The sequence below is a fragment of the Leucoraja erinacea genome, chromosome 18, assembly GCF_028641065.1.
Source record: "Leucoraja erinacea ecotype New England chromosome 18, Leri_hhj_1, whole genome shotgun sequence".
Lineage (NCBI taxonomy): Eukaryota > Metazoa > Chordata > Chondrichthyes > Rajiformes > Rajidae > Leucoraja > Leucoraja erinaceus.
Window position 1 is genome coordinate 19,465,841 of NC_073394.1, and position 25,898 is coordinate 19,491,738.

Here is a 25,898-nt window from a genome sequence, read left to right on the forward strand (position 1 = left end):
GAACAATGAGTGGCGTACCCCCCTTTCCCATGCCCACCTATCTATTGCCTCCATAGATGATGCCTGACCAATAGGGTCACTCCAGCATTTTGTGTGTTTTACTCAAGATTCCAGCATCTGCAGTTCCTTGCGTCACCATGAAACATTTTATTGTTACTAGCATGAAAAATGGGGGCGCCATCCAGTTGGGTATGGCTGCCCTGCCTGCAGCTGTCAGCCTTTTCACTTCTTTTAGTTTGTTAAAATTGTGTTTTTTTGTTTTGGAGGTCTAGTCATTTCATTGGGGGGGGGGGGGGGGGGGGGGGGGGGGGGGGGGGGGGGGGGTGGGGGGGAAACTGCTTTTCCTGTTCCCTACCTGGTCGGAGAGGTGGCTTTCCTCCGAGCAGCATCTTCGACCCGTCCTCGCGGCCTGCCATCGGGTCAGAAGCGGCTTTTCCTGAGGGGACCGACCAGAACCACGGCTTCGGCGGCGGCACAGCGCTGGAGCGCTATTGCGGAGCGGGTGATGCCTTGCCCGGGTCGCCGCGCTGGAGCTCCGGTGTGCTGGGTCCATCGATTGAACATCGCGGAGCTGCAGGTCTGTGCAGCGTCCAGCTGACTTTGACATCGTGGAGCCTGGGATCTCTCTCCGAGATGGTGGAGCTCCTTCCAGCGTGGCCTGTCGGCTTCGGAAGCTGCTGTCTCCGGTAAGGAAACGGCCATTCCAGGTATCCCAAGCCACTGAGAGGGTTCTCCCGACGCCGGAGCACCATCACCCGGTGAGAAGGGCCTGAAATATCTTGCCGCCGTAGCAGCGACTGCGGAGGCCTTAATAGGCCCGACTATGGGTGGACAAGAGTTTGGGGACTGGACTTTGTGCCTTCCCTCACAGTGGGGACCATTGTGGGGGGGATGTTTTTTATGTTTAATGTTAAACTCCTTTATAATGTTATGTTGTATTCTTATTAATGTGCTGCAATGGCAACTCGAATTTTACTACACCAATTGGTGTATGTGACAATAAATGAACCTTTGAACCTTTGTAAAATCCTTCAAAAATGTCTGGGAAAATTTGCTTAAAGTCAGATTACTGTAGCTCAGATAATTCGTAACCCAGGAATCCCCAGTTTGTAACAGCTCAATTGAACATTCATTTACTGACAACAAACAACTTTATTAACTTACCTCAGAGGCTAATATTATCTAAAATGAGCCCATAAAAATCATTAACTAACCAGATATATTAATCCAATAGATTTAAATAAACATTTGGAGCTTTGCAGTCAGTATAAAGGTATCAATCACACCAAAAAATTGCTAATAGAAGATCAAGTTGTCTCCTGAGAAATACCAATGGACTTTCTCCAAGACCAGCAGTCGTACTGGTGTTAACGTGTGAAAGAGTTTCAGAGGAAGTGTCTCTTCAACAAGTTGTGCAAATGTGAAAGCTGCGTAGAGCTCTACCTACTTCTTCTCTTTTCCTTTGTTCTTGGAATTGAGGTGCCAAGAATTAATTTCCGTAATGAAATAAAGCTTTTTTTTTAAATAAAAGCTTTATAGTTAATTGTGAAGGTTCTCAAAGGCAGAAAGCACCGAGCCTGGATTTTGTTTTTCCTATTTTATGTAATGTTCTTTGTTTCCATTTATTTTTTCTTTTGTTTGTTACCTTAATTGTCATTAGAGGAAGTAAAGGGTTCCATTTCACAATGATGCCGTGAAACTCTGGTTAACATTGGTAAAAATGTGAAAGTTTACAATTCTGGATATATAATTGCCATGTACCTGTATTAAAACTGACAATTCTGAATTGGTATTTTTGCTAATAACTTGGAGCAGCTGGTGAGGGTGGGGAATCACAAATGCTGTCGTCCTTCAGTAGAATTTTTTTTTAAAGATAGTTCTGAAAAGTCCCATTTTTTAAAATTTCTGTTCTGGAGCACGTTTGAAACTTGTTTGTCTTGATTCAGTCACAGTCAAGAACAGCAGTTGCATGAAAGTGCGAGTGAGAAGTTCTGATTGTATTAGTTGGCACATTTACCAACATATTCAGATAAAGGTTTTTTTCTGGTTTACTGCTGGTGACTAGTGCTATTACGTTGGGGTCAGAGTTGGGTCCGCTACTTTTCACCTTATTTATCAATGATTTTGATAATTGAATTGATGGCTTTGTGGCCAAGTTTACAAATGACACAAAGGTAGGTGGAGGGGCAGGTAGTGTTGAGGAGGCAAGGAGGCAAGGAGCCTGCAGAAGGACTTGGACAGGTTGGGAGAGTTGCAAAGATGGGGCAGATGGAATATAGTGGTGCAAATTTGTGGTCATGCACGTTGGTAGCAGGGATGAAGGCACAGAATGCAGAATATAGTTCTCAGTATTGTAGTGCACCTGATCCAGAAACAAAGTCCAATGTCCGCAATGAGATGGATCGGAGAGTATGACAGTTTATGAACGGACAGCTGAGAAGCCTAATAACAGAGTCTGGTGGTGCGTGCCTTTGAACGTCCCTATTTTCTGCCCGACCGGAGCAGGGAGGAGGAGGAATGTTGGTTGCTGTTCTGTGACAGTGTGAAGTGGCCGTACAGTCGTGAGTGTATAGTGTGTATAGTAAGGGACTGGGAACAATCCTTGTGGGGCATTAGTGTTGAGAATTATTGTAGAGGAGGTGTTGTCACCAATCCTTACAGATCATGTCTGTGTGTCAGAAAGTCGAGGATCCATTGACAGAGAGGAGTGACGATTCCTATGTCCTTGTGTTTGGAGATCAGTTTTAATGGGATTGTGTGTTGAAAGCGGCAATATAATTGATTGAAGAAGTGTTTAATGTAGGTGTCCTTGTTGCCTAGGTAGAGATGAATTTATGCCCAGGGAGCTACTGTGGACCTATTGCGACACTAGGCAAACTGTGTACCTGCAGTGGATCAAGCCTGCCTGGGAGGCTGAAGTTAATGTGCCAGTCTCTCGAAGCACATCATGATAGTGGACAGCAGCTATTAAGGCATGCTACCTTACTTTTCATTGGCACCGGGAAGATAGTGGCCTTCTTGAAGCTAGTGGGGACCTCAGAATGGATTAGCAAGAGACTAAAGATGTCTGCGAATGCCTATGCCAGCTTGTCTGCACAGAACCCAAGGATGCAGCCAGGGACTCCAACCAGCCTTCTTGCTTTACGCGGATTCACCCTCAAGAGACCTATGAGAACGCCAGCATACTTGTTCATACTTACTCTGACCAAAAGGCAAGAAAACTTAATATGTTGGGATAGATCTGCAAGGGAACCCATAAGTCAGATGGAGGAGGTTTATAAGTATGTTGCAGAAAATATGGCAGAAAACAAAGCCAATAAAATTAAATTAGAGCCAGACAAACCACATGGACAGGACTCGGGAGAATGGTTAATATAAAAGGGACAAGAAATAGGAGTATTTAAACCACTGTACAAGAGACTGTCCATCATTATAGAACAGCTCACTAAATTGTTCATGCTGCACAACTATCCAAAAAGGTAAAGTCATTTAACATCAGTTGAAAATGTCAAAATCTTTTTTTATATCAACAGTGGGTAAAATGTGCAGCCCTGTACATAGCAAAATGATGAATCAACAGGATGGTGATTTTCCCACGGGAGTATTGCCATCAGTATCAGTTCCTGGTTCATCAGAAACAGGTAATTGACATAATTGGAGGAGTCTTTTCTGCCAAAGAGTCATTTACAAATGTAAAAATCCACCAAATCTAGATCCATGCAATCCAAATTGTGCAAACAGGAATGATGAAAAATAAACTTCTACTCTGCTTTGTTCCTGAAGGGAAGAATGGAGAGGACGAAGGTGCGTCTCATGGGAGCTGAGTGAAATGAGAAGCCAACTGGGACTTGCCTGGGAAAAGCAACTGAAGTTGGAACATACTCTACAGTGTTATATTTTACATGTTTTATTAAAAGTAGTGTCAACGGTGGGAAAGGGAAAACTTGATGCGCGGGCAACTTAGCTTTGGTACATACAATAAAGGTAAAAGAGGAGAGACAAATCTATATGCAATATGAATCATCAGGGATAGCCACTAAAACACAGTACCTAAAATGTGAAATACCACAGGCATAACAATGTCTCTAACAAGATGAGAAAATATTGTGGGAAAATTGAACACGGAATCGGTGCCTCTTACTGTATGACACAAACCCTTCCTAAAGCAACTACTTAGTATGTTGAACTGAAATAAACAATTAAAGGTACATTTCACAGAGCGCGATGCATGCCGGAACAGGGCAAGAGGGCTCAGTAGAAATTAAGCAAATCATATGTCATTTTAAAATGGTATCAAAAGAAAATATCTGAACTAAACGAAAAAAAAAAAAAAAAAAAAAAATGGCCAAAACAGATATCACAACCAAAAACTGATATTGTTAAAGTAGTTTCGAATAGCTGGAGTAACTCAGCGGGCCAGGCAGCATCTCTGGAGAGAAGGAATAGGTGATGTTTCGGGTCAACACCTCTCTGAAGAAGGGTATCGACCCGAAATGTTACCCATTCCTTCTCTCCAGAGATGCTGTCTGTCCCGCTGAATTACTCCAGCTTTTCGTGACTATCTTCGGTTTAAACCAGCATCTGTAGTTATTTCCTACACATTGATAAAGTAGTATCGGCCCAAACAAATGAAATATTAAGATGTGCTTTATTCTTAACTCTGGGTACTTTAACTTTGACTGGAATGAAGTGGCCAAGTTACTGTTAAAGAGACAACCAAAGGCAGACAAAAAGTGGTTAAAGTTTTTTGGGGAAGTTAAAAGATATTTTGAAGAAGAGGAAAAATATATACTTCACTTACTAACGTGCTTGTGAATAATGGCCCAGAGGCAAAGAGAAAGTGAAGTTTGAATTTTGAATTAAACAAACCAAAACAACAGATTAAAAGTATCATACAGTAAAGGAGTAGATTTAACACAGCAACAACTATAGCTAGCCAATCCTACTATAGATATAACTATATATAGAATCACAACCGATACAATGACCACGGAAGAAGAAACAACAAACGTTACGGCTCAAGGCCCTGGCTCAACAAGAACAGTAAAAATTGCACTAAAAATTAATGATTCCTTGAGAAGTTAGAACAACACTCACTTGGGGATGGACTCCTGCACCCAAAGAAATCCAGCTATTGAGTTAACTCATGGTAAATTGATACAGTAACAAAAAGGCAAAAAGGTTAATGAGGAACCAAGGGGTCTTTGAACTTTCCAAACAGGCTGCAAGTAGCAAAAAATCCTGAAGAGCCTGCTTATAAAAGCACAAGGCTAAGTGGGACCCGTTGGGTCCCATTCTTACATGGGAGGGGTGGTCCCCCAACGCAATATTTCACGTCTCCATTATTGGTGGCCAGTGGGGTGCTTTCTGGAGTGTTAGTATGGGTGTTGTGGGCCAAAGGGACAGGCTGCCAGAGGGCTAGCATGGACATTGTGGGCCAAATGGATTCTTGGACTCACAGTTCAGTCACTCATGGCTGGTGGACTCACAGTTCAGTCAGACACTGCTGGTGGGCTCACAGTTCACTCACTCATGGCTGGTGGGCTCACACACAAACACCCTCCAACACACAAACACCCTCGAACACACACACACACACAAACACCCTCCAACACACACACACACCCTCCACACACACACACACACAGCCCCCTCCCACACACAAACACACCCTCCAACACACACACACCCTCCAACAACACACACACACACACACACACCCTCCACACACACACACACACCCTCCAACCACACACACACACTCCACCCACACACACACACACACACACACACACCCCCCCCACACACCCCCCCCCCCCCCCCCCCCCCCCCCCCCCCCCCTCTGGACTGAGCGGGGCTACCGGAATGAGTGCGACTCTGGACTGAGCGGGACTTGCGGAATGAGCGCGACTCTGGACTGAGCGGGAATTCAGTTCACTCAGCACGGCATAGACTCACAGTTCTGGACCTTACTCTCACTCACGGTCTTCCGGGCGGGCTGACCGACTCACGACCAGCCTCCGAGGCTTAATTCTCCTGGCCCCCAGAAGGGACATTACCTTCATGGTGACTGACAGGCGAGAAGACCAATCTGTTGATCTCACAATTTTTTAAACCTTCATAACTTTTCTATTATTTCACCGATCGGAACAAAACTTGGTGTCTTGGAGTGGAGGAGAACAGTGAGTAAGATGGCGAAAAAATCATAGCATTATAGGGTAGGGTTTTGCACAAATTTATTTACAACATAGACCAGAAGTGGTCAAGATGAGAGTTTTAGTAATAGTATAGATAAGAACCTTCTCTGACCCCTGCAGTGTATGCTGGCATAAAATATTTGCAATACAACAGGTAAGTTCCAATATAGCATCTATAAGCGTGGTTCTATTCCCATCAGTCTTCATGAAGTCCAAAAATCCAAATCATCGCCAAGGTAAAACTCTTCATCAAGTTTTGTGATTTGCAAGCCAATTGCCACAAGTGTGATATTTTAATTTGGAAAAAAAGAGCTACAGCAGACCATGGCTCCATGGAAACGGAGCTGATTCGTAGTAACATAGAATGATCGCCAGGGTGAGTTATGTACAAAATTACCTGGAGTTAAAGTGAAAAAGTATTTAATGTTAGGGAAGGCATGTGAAATAGTCGATCATGTGGACAGAGGCAGAGAAAGAAAATTGCAAATTATGTCACGGGTAAAGATCATGCATAGGCCTTAGTAATGAACAAATAGTTTCAAGTGGAAAGACAAAATGCCAGAATAGCTCAGTGGTTCCAACCCGATACGTCACCCTTCCATGTTCTCCAGAGATGCTGCCTGACCCACTGAGTCACTCCAGACTTTTCTGTCTTTCCTTGATAAACCAGCATTTGCAGTTCCTCGTTTCTAAATAGTTTTTAAGGAATGTATTTCTATCCAAAAGTCTTCAGTAATTTCATATAACATCCGGCATCAAGTTTATGGTATTCGTGGCATTTGCTCAGACTTAATAAACTTCCAAAAAATAATCTGACTTTTGCTGCTCTCTCTAAAACTAAGTTTTGGCCCATGCTCACGAGTCAGACTGAACTCAGAGGACAGGTGTAAAGAAGTACAACAGGTAAATCATACAAAATGTTGTAGGAAGGAACTACAGACGCTGGTTTAAACTGAAGATAGACGCAAAAATAGAAATGAAAATAGATAGCAAAATGCTAGGTCAAGTTCCTTCTTCAGACTGAAGAAGGGTCTCGACCCGAAACATCACCCATTCTGTCTTTCCAGAGATGCTGTCTGTCCCGCTGGGTTACTCCAGTATTTTGTGTATCTTCGGGCAAACCATACAAGTATAATATTCTGTTATTATACAATGTACAATAAATATTTATTATCAGAGACCTCAAACTACACTGGTGAATTTGGGAATCCGTCTTTTCTGTGGAAAGCAGAATGGCATTGTCTGATCTCCAAGAAAACTTGCTGCTGTCAGTTTGAGGTATCTCACCTTTTTCATACCAAACCAGAAGTCATCAAAAGTTATAAGGAACTAAAGAAGCCAAGCTTGTCAGTTGAGTAAGTGTAGTTACTAAGAAGTTTCCAATTTGAAAGGCTGCAAAGAAGTGACCCAAACTTCCACAGTAGTGTCGATATCAGGGGACTGTTGCACAATCCAAGATACCATCTTTTGAATCCATTACATTTGTTCTCTTGGGTGGATGTAAAATATGTCATGGTGTTATTCTGAACAGAAAGGTTTTTCCCCCCCCCCCCCCCCCCCCCCCCCCCCCCCCTCATCGACATATATAAGCATATCAAGTTATTTTTCTTCTTGCATCTGGTAGACCTTGCTATGCCAAAAATTGCTGCTACATTTCCTGACAACACTTCCAAAAATATTTTTTTGGCTACAAAGTAGACTGAGTGTCCCAAGGTTATAAGAGGTACTAAAGTAGGACAAGTGCTTCTTTCATAACATTATATAGCATCTCAAGACTGAGAACTGAGCGATAAAAAATATATTGCAGTACAGATAGATGACTGGACTGAGGTCAGTTAATGTAGAATGTGGTGAAAACAAATGAGAGGAAACAAGTTAACTTTAAGTAGGATTTCAAATATATATGATACATAAATCTTTCCTAACTCATTACACTAGCACAAGCAAAATGCCTTTATATTTACAACCATCATCCTGTTAATTGATGGGCAATTCAGCAGATGGTTAAGCATCCTTGCGGTGTACAACTTTCCATTGCATTCGCACACAGCACTTATGCACTTACTGATGGGCATCAAAAATCTTGAATCAATAAGAGAAACAGTTTCAAGTCAGTGAACTTTCATTGGACCCAAATGAATGGTCATTGGCTTGAAACATTAACTATGTTTCCCTCATCACAGATGTTTCCTGTCATGCTGAGTATTTTAAATACTTTCCTATTTTAGAACTTTATTTTGTTACTAAACTTTGCAAAGGTTTGCAGCCAAGAACGCTGAGCATCACAAACTGATAGTCACTGCAATAAACAGATCAAAATATACTCCTTAACGATGTATCAAGCATGTTGTTAACTGAACTAACATCTTTTTGAAAAGGTTATTTTGGCAATTGTTAGAGAAAAGAAACGGAAGCATGAGAAAAGCGAAAGAAAGAGACTTTTGGGCAGTGGATACGGTAATAGGTGGAGGAGATTCTGAGGATTTGAATGCATGCACACATCTCACCATGGACGGATGGGGATTTGGACTTGTCTGTACTGTAAAAGAGACCTTGAAACCATTTGATGATCACAAAAATTGATTCATTAATGCTCTTTAAGGAAAGAAGACTCCCTCTTTAAAATGATGAACAGAAGACATATCATTTGAATGCATGTGTGGGAGATGTGATTAAAGCCAGCATACTGAGAGGTGAAGATCACAACACATGGCAGCACCTGATACTGTGACTAACAGAAAGTACTTATAGGTCCCTCACTGGTGAACAAATTACCACACCATATGGTGTGCATGCCCAATGTTTAATTAAGTGGAACAGCATGATAGAAAGGAAAAGTCATTTAATTTTCCATCAAGGCATGGTGGCGCAGCGTTCGAGTTGCTGCCTCACAGAGCTTGCAGCGCCCGAGACCCGGGTTCAATCCCGTCTATGGGTGCTGTCTGTACGGAGTTTGTACATTCTCCCCGTCACCACGTGGGTTTTTTCCGAGATCTTCAGTTTCCTCCCACACTCCAAAGATGTACAGGTTTGTAGGTCAATTGGCTTGGGTTTGTATACTTGGTACAAGTGTAAATTGTCTCATAGTATGTGTGGGATAGTGTTAATGTGCAAGGATCGCTGGTCGGCGGGGACTTGGTGGGCCGAAGGGCCTGTTTCCACACTGCCTCTCTAAACTAAAATAACTCCTCATAAGTGAAAGCTGGTGATCAGGATAATCAATGTTAAAGCAGGTGGCAAGGTGTGCTCATGTGACGCTTCAACTGATGAAAATTCATCGCTCTGAATTGGCTTGTCTATTCAGTGATGCTAAGTATTTTCATCATTTTCTTTTTAATTCCACTTTAGAATTGTCAGTTCTCATCAAAGATATTCCTGGAGATATAATTAATTTATGTTCTGAAAATGTGTCTTCAGCAAACATTGTTGGGTTAGGTATATCTTATGAATTTGGTATAAGTTATGAGTTATGAATATAACTCCTATGTTATGAATTTATCAACATGAAAATTGTTAACTTGCAAATCTAAAATTAAACTTTATATTTTACTGCAGCAATACTTTAAAAAAAATAATGGGGGATTTTTTGGTACTTATGCAGTTTAAAACATTTACCTCCACGTAGCACTTAGAATTCAATGAAATCTCCCCCTTCTTCTCCATCAAATCTTCACCAACATAATACGAAATTAAATCAGGCTTCAGCAAAAACCAGCGCTCATTCCAGTTCTTTCTTTTATGTCCTTTTTTCCACATATAGCCCTGTTTAAAAGATAAATTGTTCAGCATTACTTTGAATAAAATACATGACAGTTAACAGCAATTAAAGCAAATAGCATTAATGAGAAATCCTTTGCCTGGTTGGGAATGTTATATAGCAGGTTATTGGGAAGCGGATAATGCATTGGTAGGTAGACTATTCAGAAGCTCCAATAATTCAGCATCTACATCACAAACGCTATTTCTCGCACTCTTGGCCATGGTTCCTCTGCTCCCTTGAAACTCATTAACTCATTGTGGCTCCAGTTCCCAAACACCCTAAAAATAAACCAGGCTCACTGGAAAATGTATTGCTAAGCTGGGTAACAAATTTTTAAGCAAGTGAATTAAATGAGGAATTAATTGCCACAGACGGTTGTGGCGGCCAAGTCAATGGATACTTTTAAGGCAGAGATTCATAGATTCTTGATTAATAAGGATGTCAGGGGTCATGGGGAGAAGGCATGAGAACATGGTTGAGAGGAGAAGATAGATCAGCCATGATTGACTTAATGGGCCAAATGACCTAATTCTACTTTTTAAGAATATTTTAATTTTAAGAATAAGGAGTAAGCCATTTAGAGGGGAGACGAAGAAACATTTCATCTCACAGAGAGTGGTGAGTCTGTGGAATTCTCTGCCTCAGAGGGCAGTGGAGGCAGGTTCTCTGGATGCTTTCAAGAGAGAGCTAGATAGGGCTCTTAAAAATAGCGGAGTCAGGGGATATGGGTAGGAGGCAGGAACCTCCTATGATCAGCCTATGATTGGGGATGATCAGCCATGATCACATTCAATGGCGGTGCTGGCTCGAAGGGCCAAGTGACCTACTCCTGCACCTATTATCTATTCCTATAACATGAATTTATTAACGTATGAAAAGTGTATTGTGGTATAAATAAATTTAAATAATCCGAAAAATCTAACTGTCTGGTGCCAAAGTCCTGAGGTTGCCAGATGATCAGAATATTACGACAACCACTACATTCCATTCGAACCCGTGCTCACGATAGTCACTTTATTAATTAACAATTTAGATGTAGGAAAAATTGTGAGTAATGGCAGATTTATACATTAATGAGTGCAGAAAACTGAAAGATGGATGGCAATTACGTCATAGTCTGACTGCATGGAAACAGGCCCTTCAGTCCAACTACTCCACGCGGACAAACATGCCCATCTACACCAGTCTCACCTGCCTGTGTTTGTCCCATATCTCTCCAAACGTTTCCTATCCATGTACATGGCTAAATTTTAAAAATGGTGTAAGAGCTGCCTCAACTACTTCCTCTGGAAAACAATTCCGTATACCAACCACACTTGGTGTACAAAAGTTGCCCCTCAGTTTCCTATTAAATCTTTCCCCATCACCTAAAACCGAAGTCCTCTGGTTCTTGATTCCTCTGCTCTGGGTAAAATACTCTGTACATTTACCCTATCTAATCCTCTCGTGATCTTATACATCTCTTACTTCACCACTCATCCTTCTGCACCTAAGGAATTAAGTCCTAGCCTGCTCAACCACTCACTGTAGCTCAGGCCCACAAGCCCTGGCAACATCCTGTTAATTCTTCTCTGTACCCTTTCAAACTTAACAACATCTTTCCTATAATAGCGTGACCCACACTGAACACAATACTCTAAATGTGGAGTCAGCAATGTCGTATAATTGTAAAATTACCTCCCAACTTCCCAACCTGAAGTCCCATGTGCCAAAAGCCTTCTTGATCTATCTATCTATCTATCTATCTATCTATCTATCTATCTATCTATCTATCTATCTATCTATCTATCTATCTATCTATCTATCTATCTATCTATCTATCTATCTATCTATCTATCTATCTATCTATCTATCTATCTATCTATCTATCTATCTATCTATCTATCAATCTATCTATCTATCTATCTATCTATCTATCTATCTATCTATCTATCTATCTATCTATCTATCTATCTATCTATCTATCTATCTATCTATCTATCTATCTATCTATCTATCTATCTATCTATCTCTATCTATCTATCTATCTATCTATCTATCTATCTATCTATCTAACTATCTATCTATATCTATCTATCTATCTATCTATCTATCTATCTATCTATCTATCTATCTATCTATCTATCTATCTATCTATCTATCTATCTATCTATCTATCTATCTATCTATCTATCTATCTATCTATCTATCTATCTAGCTATCTATCTATCTATCTATCTATCTATCTATCTCTATCTATCTATCTATCTATCTATCTATCTATCTATCTATCTATCTATCTATCTATCTATCTATCTATCATCTATCTATCTATCTATCTATCTATCTATCTATCTATTTATCTATCTATCTATCTATCTTATCTATCTATCTAAGGAACTATGTACCTGCACTCCTAGATCCCTCTGCTCTTCAACACTCCCCAGAGCCCTGCCATTCACTGTGTAGGTCGTGCCCTGGTTAGACTTTCCAAAATCCAACACCTCGCACTTCTCTGTATAAAACTCCATTCACCAATCCTCAGACCACATGCCCAACTGATCAAGATCTTGCTGCAATTTTTGACAACCATCTTTGTGATCTACAATACCACCCACTTAGGGTCATCTGCAAACTTACTAATCATGCCTGATACATTCCCAACCAAATCATTGATATGGATAACAAACAGCAATGGTCCCAGCATTGAACCCTGAGCCACACCATGTCCAAGGCCTCCAGACCAAGAATTGGTTTATGGTCTGATTTAAATCGAAGGTAGGCACAAAATGCTGGAGTAACTCAGCGGGACGGGCAGCATCTCTGGAGAGAAGGAATGGGTGACGTTTCGGGTGGAGACCCTTCTTCAAGCTTCTTCAGTCTGAAGAAGGGTCTCGGCCCGAAAAGTCACCCATTCCTTCTCTCCAAAAAAAACCTTTCACCATCACACTGCTTCCTTCAAACCAATTCTCTATCCAGTTGACCAGCTCTCCTTGGATCCCAAGCAATCTTAAATCAAGGTAAATACAGTATGTGATCATCTACTTCTGATGATCAAGGGACAGATCTAATTTTTTTGCAAAAATATTAGTAAAAAGATTGGAACAAAGCAAAACCAACGTGAATTGTGAGTCCTGTGTACAGATTATTAAAAAGCAGCAGCCCGGTGTATAAAAATCAATAAAAAGTCTGATGGAATTTTAGTACTTGAATCCAAACAGGGTTACTGTGCACAGCGCTAGGTGCTCCACTTACATAAGGGTACAATGTCTGTGGAAGGTGTAGAATGAAGCACAAATCCGCCAAAGCATTGAGTTCTTTCTTTAGCTCTAATGAGGCTAGACTGCATCAAACTGGCTTGTATTCCATCAAATACAGAAGACGGGGAGTAGTTTGAAAGATTATGATTTTAAACAGGACTTGACAGGACAGATATGAATGTAAGTACAGCTGTGAATGGAATTACCACTACAAAATTCAAACAACATTACTATTCCTCATTTGAAAGCTATTTTTAAATTTCTAATATACTTCCCCATTGGTGTCTACAAAGTTGGTTGCATTAATTTCAAAATAGGTCCCGGTATTGACGGTACAAGACAAGTAATTTATTTTAAACTTCCGTTAAGTTTGCGATCCATTAAGAGAACATTATGTCCAAGATGTCATGGGCTCACATGAAAGGCACTGGGGAGATGAGGATGGAGTTAGTGGAGGGGTTAGTACGCAACAGAATGACAAATAGGGAGTGAATCGACAAGATGAATAAACCTATTGAGCTTATCCTCGCCAATCTACCCAAGTGGAATGGGAGGTGCTGTTCCTCCAATTTGCACGTGGCATCACTCTGGCTATGGAGGAAGCCCAGTTTGGAAAGGTCAGTGTGGGAATGGGAAGGGGAGTTAAAATGGTTTAACAACAGGGAGATCCAGTATGTCTTGGTGGACTTAGTGTAAATGTTCAGCGAAACAGTCGTCAAGTTCATGCTTGGTCTCGCCGATGTACAGGAGGTCCCATCGGGAACATCAGATGCAGTAGATGAGGATAGAGGATACATCTGGAAGGATCACTGTAGTCTGGGGATGAGTGTGAGGGAGGAGGTACAGGTATAGATGTCAGATGTTACATCTCCTGCGGTTGCAGGGAAAAGTACATGGGGAGGGGGTGGTTTGGATGGGGAGGAACAAGTGAAACAAGGAGCTGCAGAGGGAGCGGTCTCTGTGGAAAGCGAAAAGGAGTGGAGATGGGAAGATTCAACTCGTGGTGGGATCACGTAGGAGATGACGGAAATGTGTTGTTGGATGCAGAGACTGGTGGGTGATGTGTTGGATGCAGAGACTGGTGGGGTGAATGGTGAGGATTAGGGGAACTCAATCCGTCTGGAGTAAGAGCAGAACTACACAGTAGTTGGGACACAGAAGAGATGTGGGTGAGGGATCTATCTGTGGCAGATGGGAGAAAACCACGTTTACTGAAGAAAGAGGACATCTCAGATGTCCTAGAATGGAAAGTCTCATTTTGGGAGCAGATTCAGCAGAGACAGAGGAATTGAGAGTAGGGAATAGCATCTCTGCAAGAGGCAGGGAGGCAGGAAGTGTAGTCCGGATAACTCACTGAGTCGGTAGGTTTATAGAAGACACCAGTCAATAAACTGTCCCCTGTGATGGAGACAGAGGGATCAAGAAAGGGGAGAGATGTGTCAGAGATTGTTCAGGTGTATTTGGGGACAGTGTGGAAGTTAGTGGTGAAGTTAATTAAATCCACGAGTTCTGCACGGGTGCAGGAGGTCACCCCGATGCATTTGTCGATGCAGCAGAGACTGATTTGGGGGATAGGACTAGTGTCTGTCTGAAACAAGGATGGCCTGACATAGCCAACAAAAAGGCAGGCATTGATGGGTCCCATGGTAACACTTTTAATTAGGAGGAAGTGAAAGGAGTCAAAGGAGAAGTTGTTGAGGGCGAGGACAAGTTCCCCCGAGCAGAGGAGAGTGCTGGTAGCGGGAAATCACTTGGGTCTCAGTTAGAGGATGAAACAGAGGCCCTCAAGACCTTCCTGGTGGTGGATGGAGGTGTAGAGGGAGTGGATGTTCATGGTGAAGGTGAGGCAATAGGGGCTAGAAAATATATAACCCTGTGCCCCATAGAAAGTTGTTAAAGTTGAGGGACATGAGAGGTGTCTCAGACGTAGGTGGGAGGTTCAGAAGTCATAGGAGCACAATGAGGTCATTTGGCCCATCGAACTTATGCTGCCATTCATATCTTTCCCGCTCAACCCCACTCGCCTGCCTTATCCCCGTAACCTTTGACACACTTACTTGTCAAGAAACACCATTACTAATCAAGAAAGGGACTGAATAAGGAAGGATAGGATGGAATCGAGTTATGTGGAGATGAGTTCAGTGAGCCAGGAGCAGATTTTAATCAAAAGAACCTTTAAAGAGAGATTCCTGGCCACAATGCCAAACTTCACAAATACAGACACTCCGGGACTTACACAAGGATCACGTTCTGTAAACCCCTAGCAAGTCAGATTTTACGCAAGTCGGAATCACCTTAAAACAAGGTAGAAACAAAGAACTGCAGATGCTGCTTAACACACAAAACGGCACAAAGTGCCGGAAGAATTCAGCTGGTCAGGCTGCATCTCTAGAGAACATGGATAGATGATGTTACGGGTGGGGACACTTCTTCAGACCGACTCAGTCTGCTGAGTGATTCCAGCACTTTGTGATGTTGCACCAGAAAACTAGGCACCAATGCTGCTGGCCTGATCCATCGAGCCCTTCTTCACCAGCTGCCGCACTGTCCGGTTGGCACGGCTGTTATTCGGGCTCACGTTATAGCTCCTGGTCAACAGCGCTTTCTTCAGGCTGCCACCACTGACAGGACACGCTCGATCAACATGGGGCTCCCTCCCCTCTCTCCAGCTGCCACTTCTTCCTATCGGCCATCGTTTTGTGCACTCCACTGCCTCCTCCTCCTCCTCCCCTGGAGTCACCAAGATGACCGGCGAAGAATGAAACAGCGGCGGCGGTACAGGGGGGGGGTGGGGGGGGGGGCGGGGGGGGGGGGGGGGGGGGGATGGATAAAGCAATGGCCGGCAGGAAGCAGCAGCAGCTGGTGAGGGGGCAGGGAGCCCCACGGTGACCAAACGCATTGAGCTGGTGGCGGTGGCCTGAAGAAAGTGCTGTCGGTCAGGAGCTACAACGCGAGCCGCAACAACAGCTACGTCAACCCAATCCGTGTGGCAACTGGTGCAGAAGTGCTGGCTGTTGCAACTTTTTCTAGATGTCAGCGACTTCACCCGGAGTCGCTTGCCTTCCCAGCATTGCTCCGATAGTGGCCGAAAGTGGAAGAGCAGTGAGCTTGGGTGACGCTTTTATATCTAGGAATCGGTCGGGAAGCACTCGCATTGCAATAACACAGGTCATTCATGAAACGGCAGCACCTACATGCAATTAGTTTGAATGAGCGCATGTTTATGTAATTTGCCTATTAAGGCGGGGAGTTTCTCAATACACTTACCTCCCTCACATGCTCAATCTAACTCAATGGGATTACAATGGGCAGCAATCCTGACAATTGGTGGAATGTGTGGGCGATGCTGGTGGACTAACCCAGGCTCTACTGCAGTTCACATGAATGCCACTAACACCACAATGCCAAACACTCCCACCTCTTCCCTGCCCCACCTAAAGGTTTGTACAAAACACAATAAATTGCAGGGATATCTTTGAAAGCAACATGACACATCAATTGACCTCAAACAAGCCCATCAAGAACAGATGTAAACTTAAGTAGAGAGAAGGCCAAGTGGGGAATGACACATGACTTCCCTATATTTTACAATGACCTACATCTGTAAAAAAAGTTCAGGATCAGTGATAAATGAAGTAATAACTTCCAAAATGAAAACATTAATCACTTTCTTATTATAGAAAATGAATCACAGTCTGACTTATTTCCTGGCAGTGGACAATGTATTAATTATTTACATCAATTTTGGATGAATGTGGTGATGTAAACATCACATTTCAGAGTTTCTATCTCTTCCACGTAGAGAATAATGGTAGCATGGTAGGTTTAAGTACCATGTTTCAGAGCAAAGTACATTTGCAGAGTTTTGTACAGAAAGCACCTTCAACACCCACAGACTGCGACGTGTAATAACGTCAAGTAATCGAGTTCCTGAAGGGTAATGATGGAGAGAGTTACATCTACCAATAGCCTTGCAGGCAAACTCATAAACAAGGAAATAGTCTGAGGGATTGGGCCACCTCCTCCTGAACAGAGGAAAGACATGCAGTCAGGCAAAGACATTCTTCTGGGGTATATCTGGTGATATTCCTTTCCATTCCACATACAGAGATTTATTTTTGAAATGATTTCCTGGTTTGTTATTTTCACGTTGATCTCTAATCTCAAGAATTTTCTTTGAAAAAATACCTGGCAATTAGGTGGTTTAAATAACATGGGGAAAATCATTCTGAACTCACAAAACAAAAGGGGTTTCATGATTTTGGGAGAAACCATTGCATGCACTAAGTTCAACCAAGTTCTTGCCTTGCCGTGTGTATTCCACATGGGGTTTGTGGTGACTTTAACTAAGACAAGATTTGATCTTTGCTGTTACTTTGCTTGCCACCTGTAATGCAAAGCAACCTAACTTCTGCAATTAGAATGTTCCAGGAGCACAGGAGTAAAATGCATAATGATCTTCCAAAGAGTACAAGGAGGTCCGTTCTTAAATGCACAGTGTTTTTAAACTGTACAATTAGGTATTTCGCAGTACAGGAACGATCCTGATCACACAAAATGCTTTGGAACAGATTCAGATTCAGATTCAATTTTAATTGTCATTGTCAGTGTACAGTACAGAGACAACGAAATGCATTTAGCATCTCCCTGGAAGAGCGAAGTGGCGCTGTGGTAGTGTTGCTGTCTTGCAGCGCCAGAAACCGAGTTCGCCCTGACTACGGGTGCTGTCTGTTCAGTGTTTGTACGTTCTCCCTGACCACGTAGGTTTTCTCTGGGTGGTCCGGTGTCCTCCCACATTCCAAAGACGTGCAGGTTTGTAGGTTATTTGCCTTCTGTAAATTGCCCCTACTGTGTAGGATGCAAAACTGGCAAAACATAGAACTAGTGTACAGGTGATCGATGTTGGCGCGGACTCAGTGGGTCAAAGAGCATGTTTCCACACTGTAGATCTAAACTAAACAATTTCCTGCATGATTAACAAACCCAAAAGTAAACCATACCATTTATCATTCAATTTTTAATTGATCTTCTAATTACATTCTTTAATTTAATATAAAACAGACTAATAGCCAAAATCAAATGGACCAACAAGGAACTGCAGATGCTGATTAACAAAATAAAGCCAATGCTGGAGTAACTTAGTGGGTCAAGTGGCAACTCTTGAGAATATGGATAGGTGACGTTTTGGGTTGGGACCCTACTTCAGTGATTGTGGCAGTGGGTGGTAGTGGGAGAGTGAGGAAAGCTGGAAATTATGAAGCTAGAGAAGAAATATAGGTAGAATGGGAGTGGGAGGGCAGAAATGAGTCACAGGGCAGAGGGGTGGGGGGGGGGGGGGGAAGAGATAGTGAAGGGGGGGGGGGGGTTTAAAAAGGGAGTTTTAACTCACATACGCATTCATACTTAGCTTTTTGCCCTGGGCCTCCTCCATTGCCAGAGTGAGGCCATGCACAAACTTGGATAGCTTACAACCCAACAATACCATCACCGAATTCTCCAATTATAGGTAACTACCTACATCCACCCCACCCCTCTCCCCTTCTTTTCCCTGTGCCCCATTGAACCATACCCATTTCTACCCACCCCCTCCCACCTTTATTCATTCCTCTGGCTTCACAATTCGCAACTCTTCCATCCAATACCTCACACTTCTGGTATTTTCATCAATGGTCTTTATTTAACCATCTGCCTATCAAGCCCCCCCTCCCCCCCCAACTTGTATCAACCCATCACTCGCCAAGCTTTGTCTTGCCCCTCCTCTTTTCCAGCTTTCTCTCCCCCCACCCCAATCACTGAAGAATGGTTCCAATCTCAAACATTGCTTTCCATGTTCTCCATTTATTCTGCCTGACCCTCTGAGTTCCTCCTTTGTGTCCTTTGTAACCAAAATCAAATCTCTTCTTTATTTAAAAATCATTAACTGCGAACCAAATGATATTCCTTTTCATTCCGCATGCAGAGATTTAGTTTTGAAATTATTTCCTGGTTTGTTATTTTCACGTTGATCTCTAATCTCAAGAATTTTCTTGGAAAAAATACCTGGCAATGAGGTGGTTTAAATAACAACACCATTTAACTTTACAAACTAGTCTCATTTTGATACCAAAAGCCCTCCTGAAATCCAATCTCACTTCAAAACAAAACCAAATGTCTCCATTTAAACAATAAATTATAAATTGTACAACCAGATTGCATACTTTCTGGGTATTATCTGGTGGCAGCACCAGTGACTCAATTGATAAGACCTTGCCAGAGTGTATGCACATTCTTTCAAACAGCTAATCTCACTTCCTGATACGACCGAAGTAACGCTGCAAGGAACTTGATACCACAATCCACTTCTCATTGCGTCATGTGAACAGGGATTTAGATGATGTCGGCAACTTCCTCAGTCATGACTCAATGTTCATATATTTATAGCATAGGCGAAAATACTTAAAATCTGCAGTCACAGAATTAAGAGCAGAAATGCTTGTGCATTTCCTGAAGACTCACATGGAGTACCACGAGTAGTCGACCAAAAACAGGTCACAAGCATATTCACTTGTTGAGGGGTTGGCCTCAGCCCGATCTGAGCATTGATGTGGGACTTAGCGAAAAAGGAAGGGACAAGGCATATGAAACTAATGGCAGTGGGGTTTTTTTCTCTGATACATTTAACAATGTGTTTTCCCTGCAACATCATTACATTTGGCACTTTCAACGGAAGGCAGTGCAACAAAATGGGATTGTTGGCTTTGCAGAGCCTGAACCAAGGAGAGGGAAAATTCTTGCCGGTCTGCTAATCAGTTATTGGCCAGGGAATTAGTGGGAGATTATGCATCAGTTATGTGTGATGACATCTGGGACACTGTGTATTGTATTGGTCTCCTTATTTAAATATATTAATAATTTGAAGGCAGTTCAGAGAAGTCTAATATTTTTAATGGACTGGTTGTCTTGTGGGGAAACGATGAACAGGTTAAGTCTGAAGAAGGGTCTTTACGCGAAACATCACCCATTCCTTCTCTCCAGAGATGCTGCCTGTCCCGCTGAGTTACTCCAACATTTTGTGCCTATAACAGGTTAAGCTGTTCATTTGAAAGGGAAAGTGTGGACTTGATTAAAACATACAAGATCCAGTGAGCTGTTGACAGTGTGGATGTGGAGAGGATGGCTCCCTTGGTGAGAGGATCAATCTGAAAAGTCTCTGCACCTTGGCCGCCCAAAAACCTACAAATTTGTTAAGCGCTTCCCCTCTTCCAGCTCTTGTAATTGTAAAGCATTGGCATATTCGATACACATTTTACAAAGGTCACTGTTTAAAGAAAAGGGATTATCCATTTAAAACAGAAAGGAGAAAATTATTCTCTCAGAGGGATTCAAGTCTTTGGAATTCTCAGTGAAATCAGAGCCTTTCTTTTTTTTTTAAAAAGGAAGAGAGAGAGATAGGGGATAAAAGGTGTAGGAAGTAACTACAGATGCAGGCTTACACCGAAGATAGACAAAAAATGCTGGAGTAACTCATCGAGTCAGGCAGTATCTCTGGAGAAAAGGAATGGGCGATGTTTTCGGTCGAGATCCTTCTTCAGACTGAATGTCAGGAGAGAGGGACACTAGACGTATGAAAAGGTACTGAACAAATAGAGCCTCTATGAAACTAATGTCAGAGGATTATGCCCTGTATGTGTTGGCTAATGGGGTGAAAGGTAAGCACGAGGGAAACATTGTCCCTGTTGTAACTGCGGAGCGACGGGATATGAAGGAGATATGTGCGAGGGCCTCATCTATGATAAAAGAGGGGAATCCACGTTCCCTAAAGAATGAGGTTACATCACATCAGCCAACCGAATGGTGTGTCAGGAATGGGGCCCGTGAAGCCATTCCCTGCTCTCTATTTCTATGTTTGTAATTTTGTCAATATCAAAAAGATCACTATGTCAGTCACTGACTTTTTCCAGTTGAAATACTTAGTTCAAAGACTTTTAGATACCAAGATGAGTTTCAAGATTCAGGGATTTTTACAATAGAAAATCAAAGATCTAAGAAAGATTTGATTGGAACCTTCAAAAAATTCTGAAAAGATCAGAATTTCTCCATGTTGCCTTTTAAAAAAAATTAAATGGGTTACAAAACAGCATTCAAATAGGTTAAAGGTCAAATGATATTTCCCTAACCCCCTGCTTTGGTTTTTCTAACTTATTCCTGACGTGATGCAAATGAAAACTTAAGAAATATTCAAAAGAAAGTGGTTAAATTGTTGATTATGGCAAGCATGACTTTGTGCAAAAGTCACTGTGGTCTCTCAGGTGATGTTTTTGGGGTTTAGTGAGGACTTAGAGTGGGAACCTGAAGTTACTCTAGGCAAAAATTGGCGCTTTCCTCTCACTCATGATCAACATGACACCAAGAATAAATAAAATTTAATTCCTCAACTCTACTATGACATTGCAACAGAATACATTTTTCTTTACTGCAAGGGGTATGTTAACTCAAGTTTTCTCCTCTTATTCCCATCTGAGGTATTCTTCAATGACCAAGATGGTATGGCCAGCGCAATCAGCTTATGCAAGCCAACCTTACCAACACCTCTCTCCTCAAAAGAAGACAAAGAATAGGGATAGACCAGAATGGGCTCACTGTCCATTAGGTGTCAAAATACCGAATGCCATAAAATAATTTAACCCAGAAGGCTCTATTTGGCTCTGTGATTTCCACACACAACAACCCTTTGCAGGAATAGCTGAGATCATGAACTACACATTGCATCAATTCATGGTTTATATACCAACACTAAAATCTTGAAAGAAATATCCTCATGGATACAATTCATTGAATTTGTAATGTTGTCAATATCAAAACGATCACCATGTCAGTCACTGTTTTTTTCCAGTTGAAATACTTAGTTCAAAGACTTTTAGATATCAAGATGAGTTTAAAGATGCAGGGTTTTTTTACATTAGAAATGCAAAGATCCAAGTAAGATTTGGTATTACTTAAAATAGAGTGTCGCTGCTAGTATACTCTTAATAAAAATATTTTTTGCATATTTTTATTTTTTAGGTTTTGCACTTTGATAAACAGTAATGATTTAGGTGAAGACAATGATGGGATAAAATGGGCAGAGGGCTCAGCCCAAGATTTGTAGGATTCCTCTTACCTGTTTCATTACATCAAGGATGAGTTCACAGTAAACTTCGTTGATTGCCATTGACAATGTTTGTCTGTTCATGGCCTTTGAGTACAATCCTGATCCAACCATTTTTATGAACTCCCAAACAGAAAGGCCACTCCACTTGTCTCCAAGATGAGATCTGTAATCTTCAAACTGCTCCTGCTGCCAATTTATTCCCATTGCCTCGGTCAGTTTCCGGAGGAAATACTCAATCTGAGCAGCGAGAACAGAAAATTTGTATTAGCACAGCGATGGCCACAAAAAATCTAATTTTGTGACAATCTAATATCATATGCAAATGAAATAACTACTTCCATTTCTAAAATTATTAAATGCCCAGTTTTTTCTACAGCTTCCCTCCCCCCCCCCCCCCCCCCCCCCCCCCCCCTCCCCCCCCCCCTCCCGCTAACCACAATCAGTCTGAAGAAATGTCCTGGCCCAAAACATCACCTATGTGCATTCTCCAGAGATGCTGCCTGACCCGCTGATTTACACCAGCACTTTGCATCTTATTTTGTAAACCAGCATTTGCAGTTCCTTGTGTCTCCATTGACCTGCATTGATGTTACTCACAGGAGGGTCAGAACCAGGAGGACTTCTCAGGACAATCAAAGAGGGAAGCAGGGAGATAGCTGAAAAAGGAGCAAGTGTATCAGGAAAGGGATTAAACAAAGTGGGAAAGAAGGAAATAGAGATATTACAGATGAGGAAAGGTGAGAGATGGAAACGGAAACAAAGGAAGCAAGAGCAAGAGGAGAGATTCACAATTCAGGTTTCTATTCCAATTTTGTAGGCATAGTATACAATGCATCCCTAGATCACTTGGTTCTTCCAGTTCTCAAGACAAAATGTGAAATAGCACAGAATTACCAGTTGGGGAAAGCCAGCAGCAACAGACCTTTCTAATCCTGCATGTTAGTTCCAACATCAAAACAAGAGTTCAAACAAGTTGGGTCGGGCAGTATCCAAGAGTAACGTGCATTTCTGGATCATTGGCCAGAAGCAAATAACCATATAACCATATAACAATTACAGCACGGAAACAGGCCATCTCGGCCCTACAAGTCCGTGCCGAACAACTTTTTTTCCCCTTAGTCCCACCTGCCTGCACTCATACCATAACCCTCCCTTCCCTTCTCATCCATATGCCTATCCAATTTATTTTTAAATGATACTAATGAACCTGCCTCCACCACTTCCACTGGAAGCTCATTCCACACCGCTACCACTCTCTGAGTAAAGAAGTTCCCCCTCAAACTTCTGAAGTCATGTCCTCTTGTTTGAATCTTCCCTATTCTCAAAGGGAAAAGCTTGTCCACATCAACTCTGTCTATCCCTCTCATCATTTTAAAGACTTCTATCAAGTCCCCCCTTAACCTTCTGCGCTCCAGAGAATAAAGACCTAACTTATTCAACCTATCTCTGTAACTTAGTTGTTGAAACCCAGGCAACATTCTAGTAAATCTCCTCTGTACTCTCTCTATTTTGTTGACATCCTTCCTATAATTGGGCGACCAAAATTGTACACCATACTCCAGATTTGGTCTCACCAATGCCTTGTACAATTTTAACATTACATCCCAGCTTCTATACTCAATGCTCTGATTTATAAAGGCTTGCATACCAAAAGCTTTCTTTACCACCCTATCTATATGAGATTCCACCTTCAAGGAACTATGCACGGTTATACCCAGATCCCTCTGTTCAACTGTATTCTTCAATTCCCTACCATTTACGTCCTATTTTGATTTGTCCTGCCAAGGTGTAGCACCTCACATTTATCAGCATTAAACTGATGCAAGCCAACATTTACAATATCTTTATCCTCAAAAGAAGTCAAGTGGGGACAATGGATAGATCAGTGTGGGCACTCTGCCAGTTCACAAGTAGAATCAGGCACATCTCACAGGCTGATGACAGGCACAAAATTCTAGAGTAACTCAGCGCAACAGGCAGCATCTCTGGTTAGAAGGAATGGGTGGCATTTCAGGTCCAGACCCTTCTTCAGACAGAGATGCTGCCTGTCCCGCTGAGTTACTCCAGCATTTTGTATCTATCTTCGGTGTAAACCAGCAAATGCAGTTCCTTCCTATACATCTCACAGACTGGAAGTCCTTGCAGAATGCAAATACATGTACATCCCCTCAGGAAAGAAACATGTTTAATTTTTTTTTAGAAAGTCTGTTTACTTTAGCATGGACCAACTAAATAAACTGAGAGTAACTTCTCTCCAACTTCCAAAAATTAAACTTCCTCTGATCTAAATTTACATTCCTGGGAGACCAACCCAAGCCCAGAGAATTGTTTGAAGAATTTTATAATTTTCAGTATTCTTATGTACGTAAACAACAATTAAATGCATAAATAACAGTTAACATAATTAATGTCATTATTTCTTAAAAATTGAACAAATTTTAAACAATGATTGTCAATCAATCATTTTATAAATTATTGACAATCAGAAGGGTTTCGGCCCGAAACGTTGACTAATCCTTCACTCCATAGACGCTGCTGCACCCACTCAGTTTCTCCAGCATTTTTGTGTACCTGTAAATTGTCCCTAATATGTGTAGGATAATGTTAGTGTGTGGGGATCTGTGAAATGATTTAGATGAGAAATGTACAAGACACGCTTATTAAGTTTGCAGAGGACATTAAATTGGGTGGTATAGTAGATAGTGAAGTTGGTTCTCAAACATTGAAGCAGGATCTTGATCGGTTGGGCAGGTGAGCAGAGGAATAGTTAATGGAGTTTAATACAGAGAAGTGCTAAGTGTTGCATTTTTTGGAAATCTAACCATGGCAAGACCTACACAGTGAATAACAAGGCTCTGGAGAGTGTTGTAAAACTGAAAGATCTATGAGTGCAGGTACATAGTTCCTTGAAAACAGTTACAGATTATGGGGTGTTCAAGAAGGCTTTTGGGCTTCATCAGTCAAAGTATTGTATAGAGGTGAGGAGGTCATATTACAGTTACACAAGATATTGTAAGGCCACACTTAGAGTACTCTGTTCAGTTTTGCTCACCCTGTTATAGGGGAAATATTGTTAAGCTGGAAATAATACAAAAGATTTACAAGAATGCTACTCAAGCTTGAGAGCTGAGCTATAGGGAGAGGTTGAGCAGCCCAAGACTTAATTCCTTGGAGCATTGGCGGATGAGGGGTGGTCATATAAAGGTGTATAAGATCATGAGAGGAATAGAATGGGTAAATGCATAGTTTTCTACCCAGATTAGGGGGAATCAAGAAACTGAGGACATAGGCTTAAGTGAGGATGGAAAGATTTAATAAGAACCTGAGGGTATTTTATTCTTTACACAAAGGGTGGTAGGTGTATGGAATGAGCTGTCAGTGGATATAGTTGGTGCAGGTACTATCACGACATTTTAAAAACATTTGGACACGTGCATGGATAGGGTAGGTTTAAAGAGATATGGGCCAAACGCAGGCAGATAAGACTAGTGTAGATGGGGCATGCTGGCCAGTGTGGGCAAGTTGGGCCGATGGGCCTGTTTCCATGCTGTATGATGATGGCCCTTGTCCTC

At 41.9% G+C, this 25,898-nt stretch overlaps 1 protein-coding gene and 1 long non-coding RNA gene across 2 annotated transcripts in view; one reads left to right on the top strand and one right to left on the bottom strand.

Moving 5' to 3' along the window:
- swap70b (switching B cell complex subunit SWAP70b) overlaps positions 1 to 25,898 on the bottom strand; it is an 81,862-nt gene that overhangs the window by 34,574 nt on the left and 21,390 nt on the right. The window contains exons 4-5 of the mRNA XM_055649467.1: positions 22,336 to 22,563; positions 9,813 to 9,959 (exon numbers count right to left, since the gene is read on the bottom strand). Coding sequence (XP_055505442.1) covers positions 9,813 to 9,959; positions 22,336 to 22,563 — 375 coding nt within the window. The remainder of the gene's footprint in view (positions 1 to 9,812; positions 9,960 to 22,335; positions 22,564 to 25,898) is intronic.
- LOC129705721 (uncharacterized) lies at positions 636 to 5,176 on the top strand. The gene is made up of 3 exons (XR_008724959.1): positions 636 to 758; positions 3,534 to 3,641; positions 3,784 to 5,176. It is a non-coding gene; the product is annotated as an uncharacterized LOC129705721 (long non-coding RNA).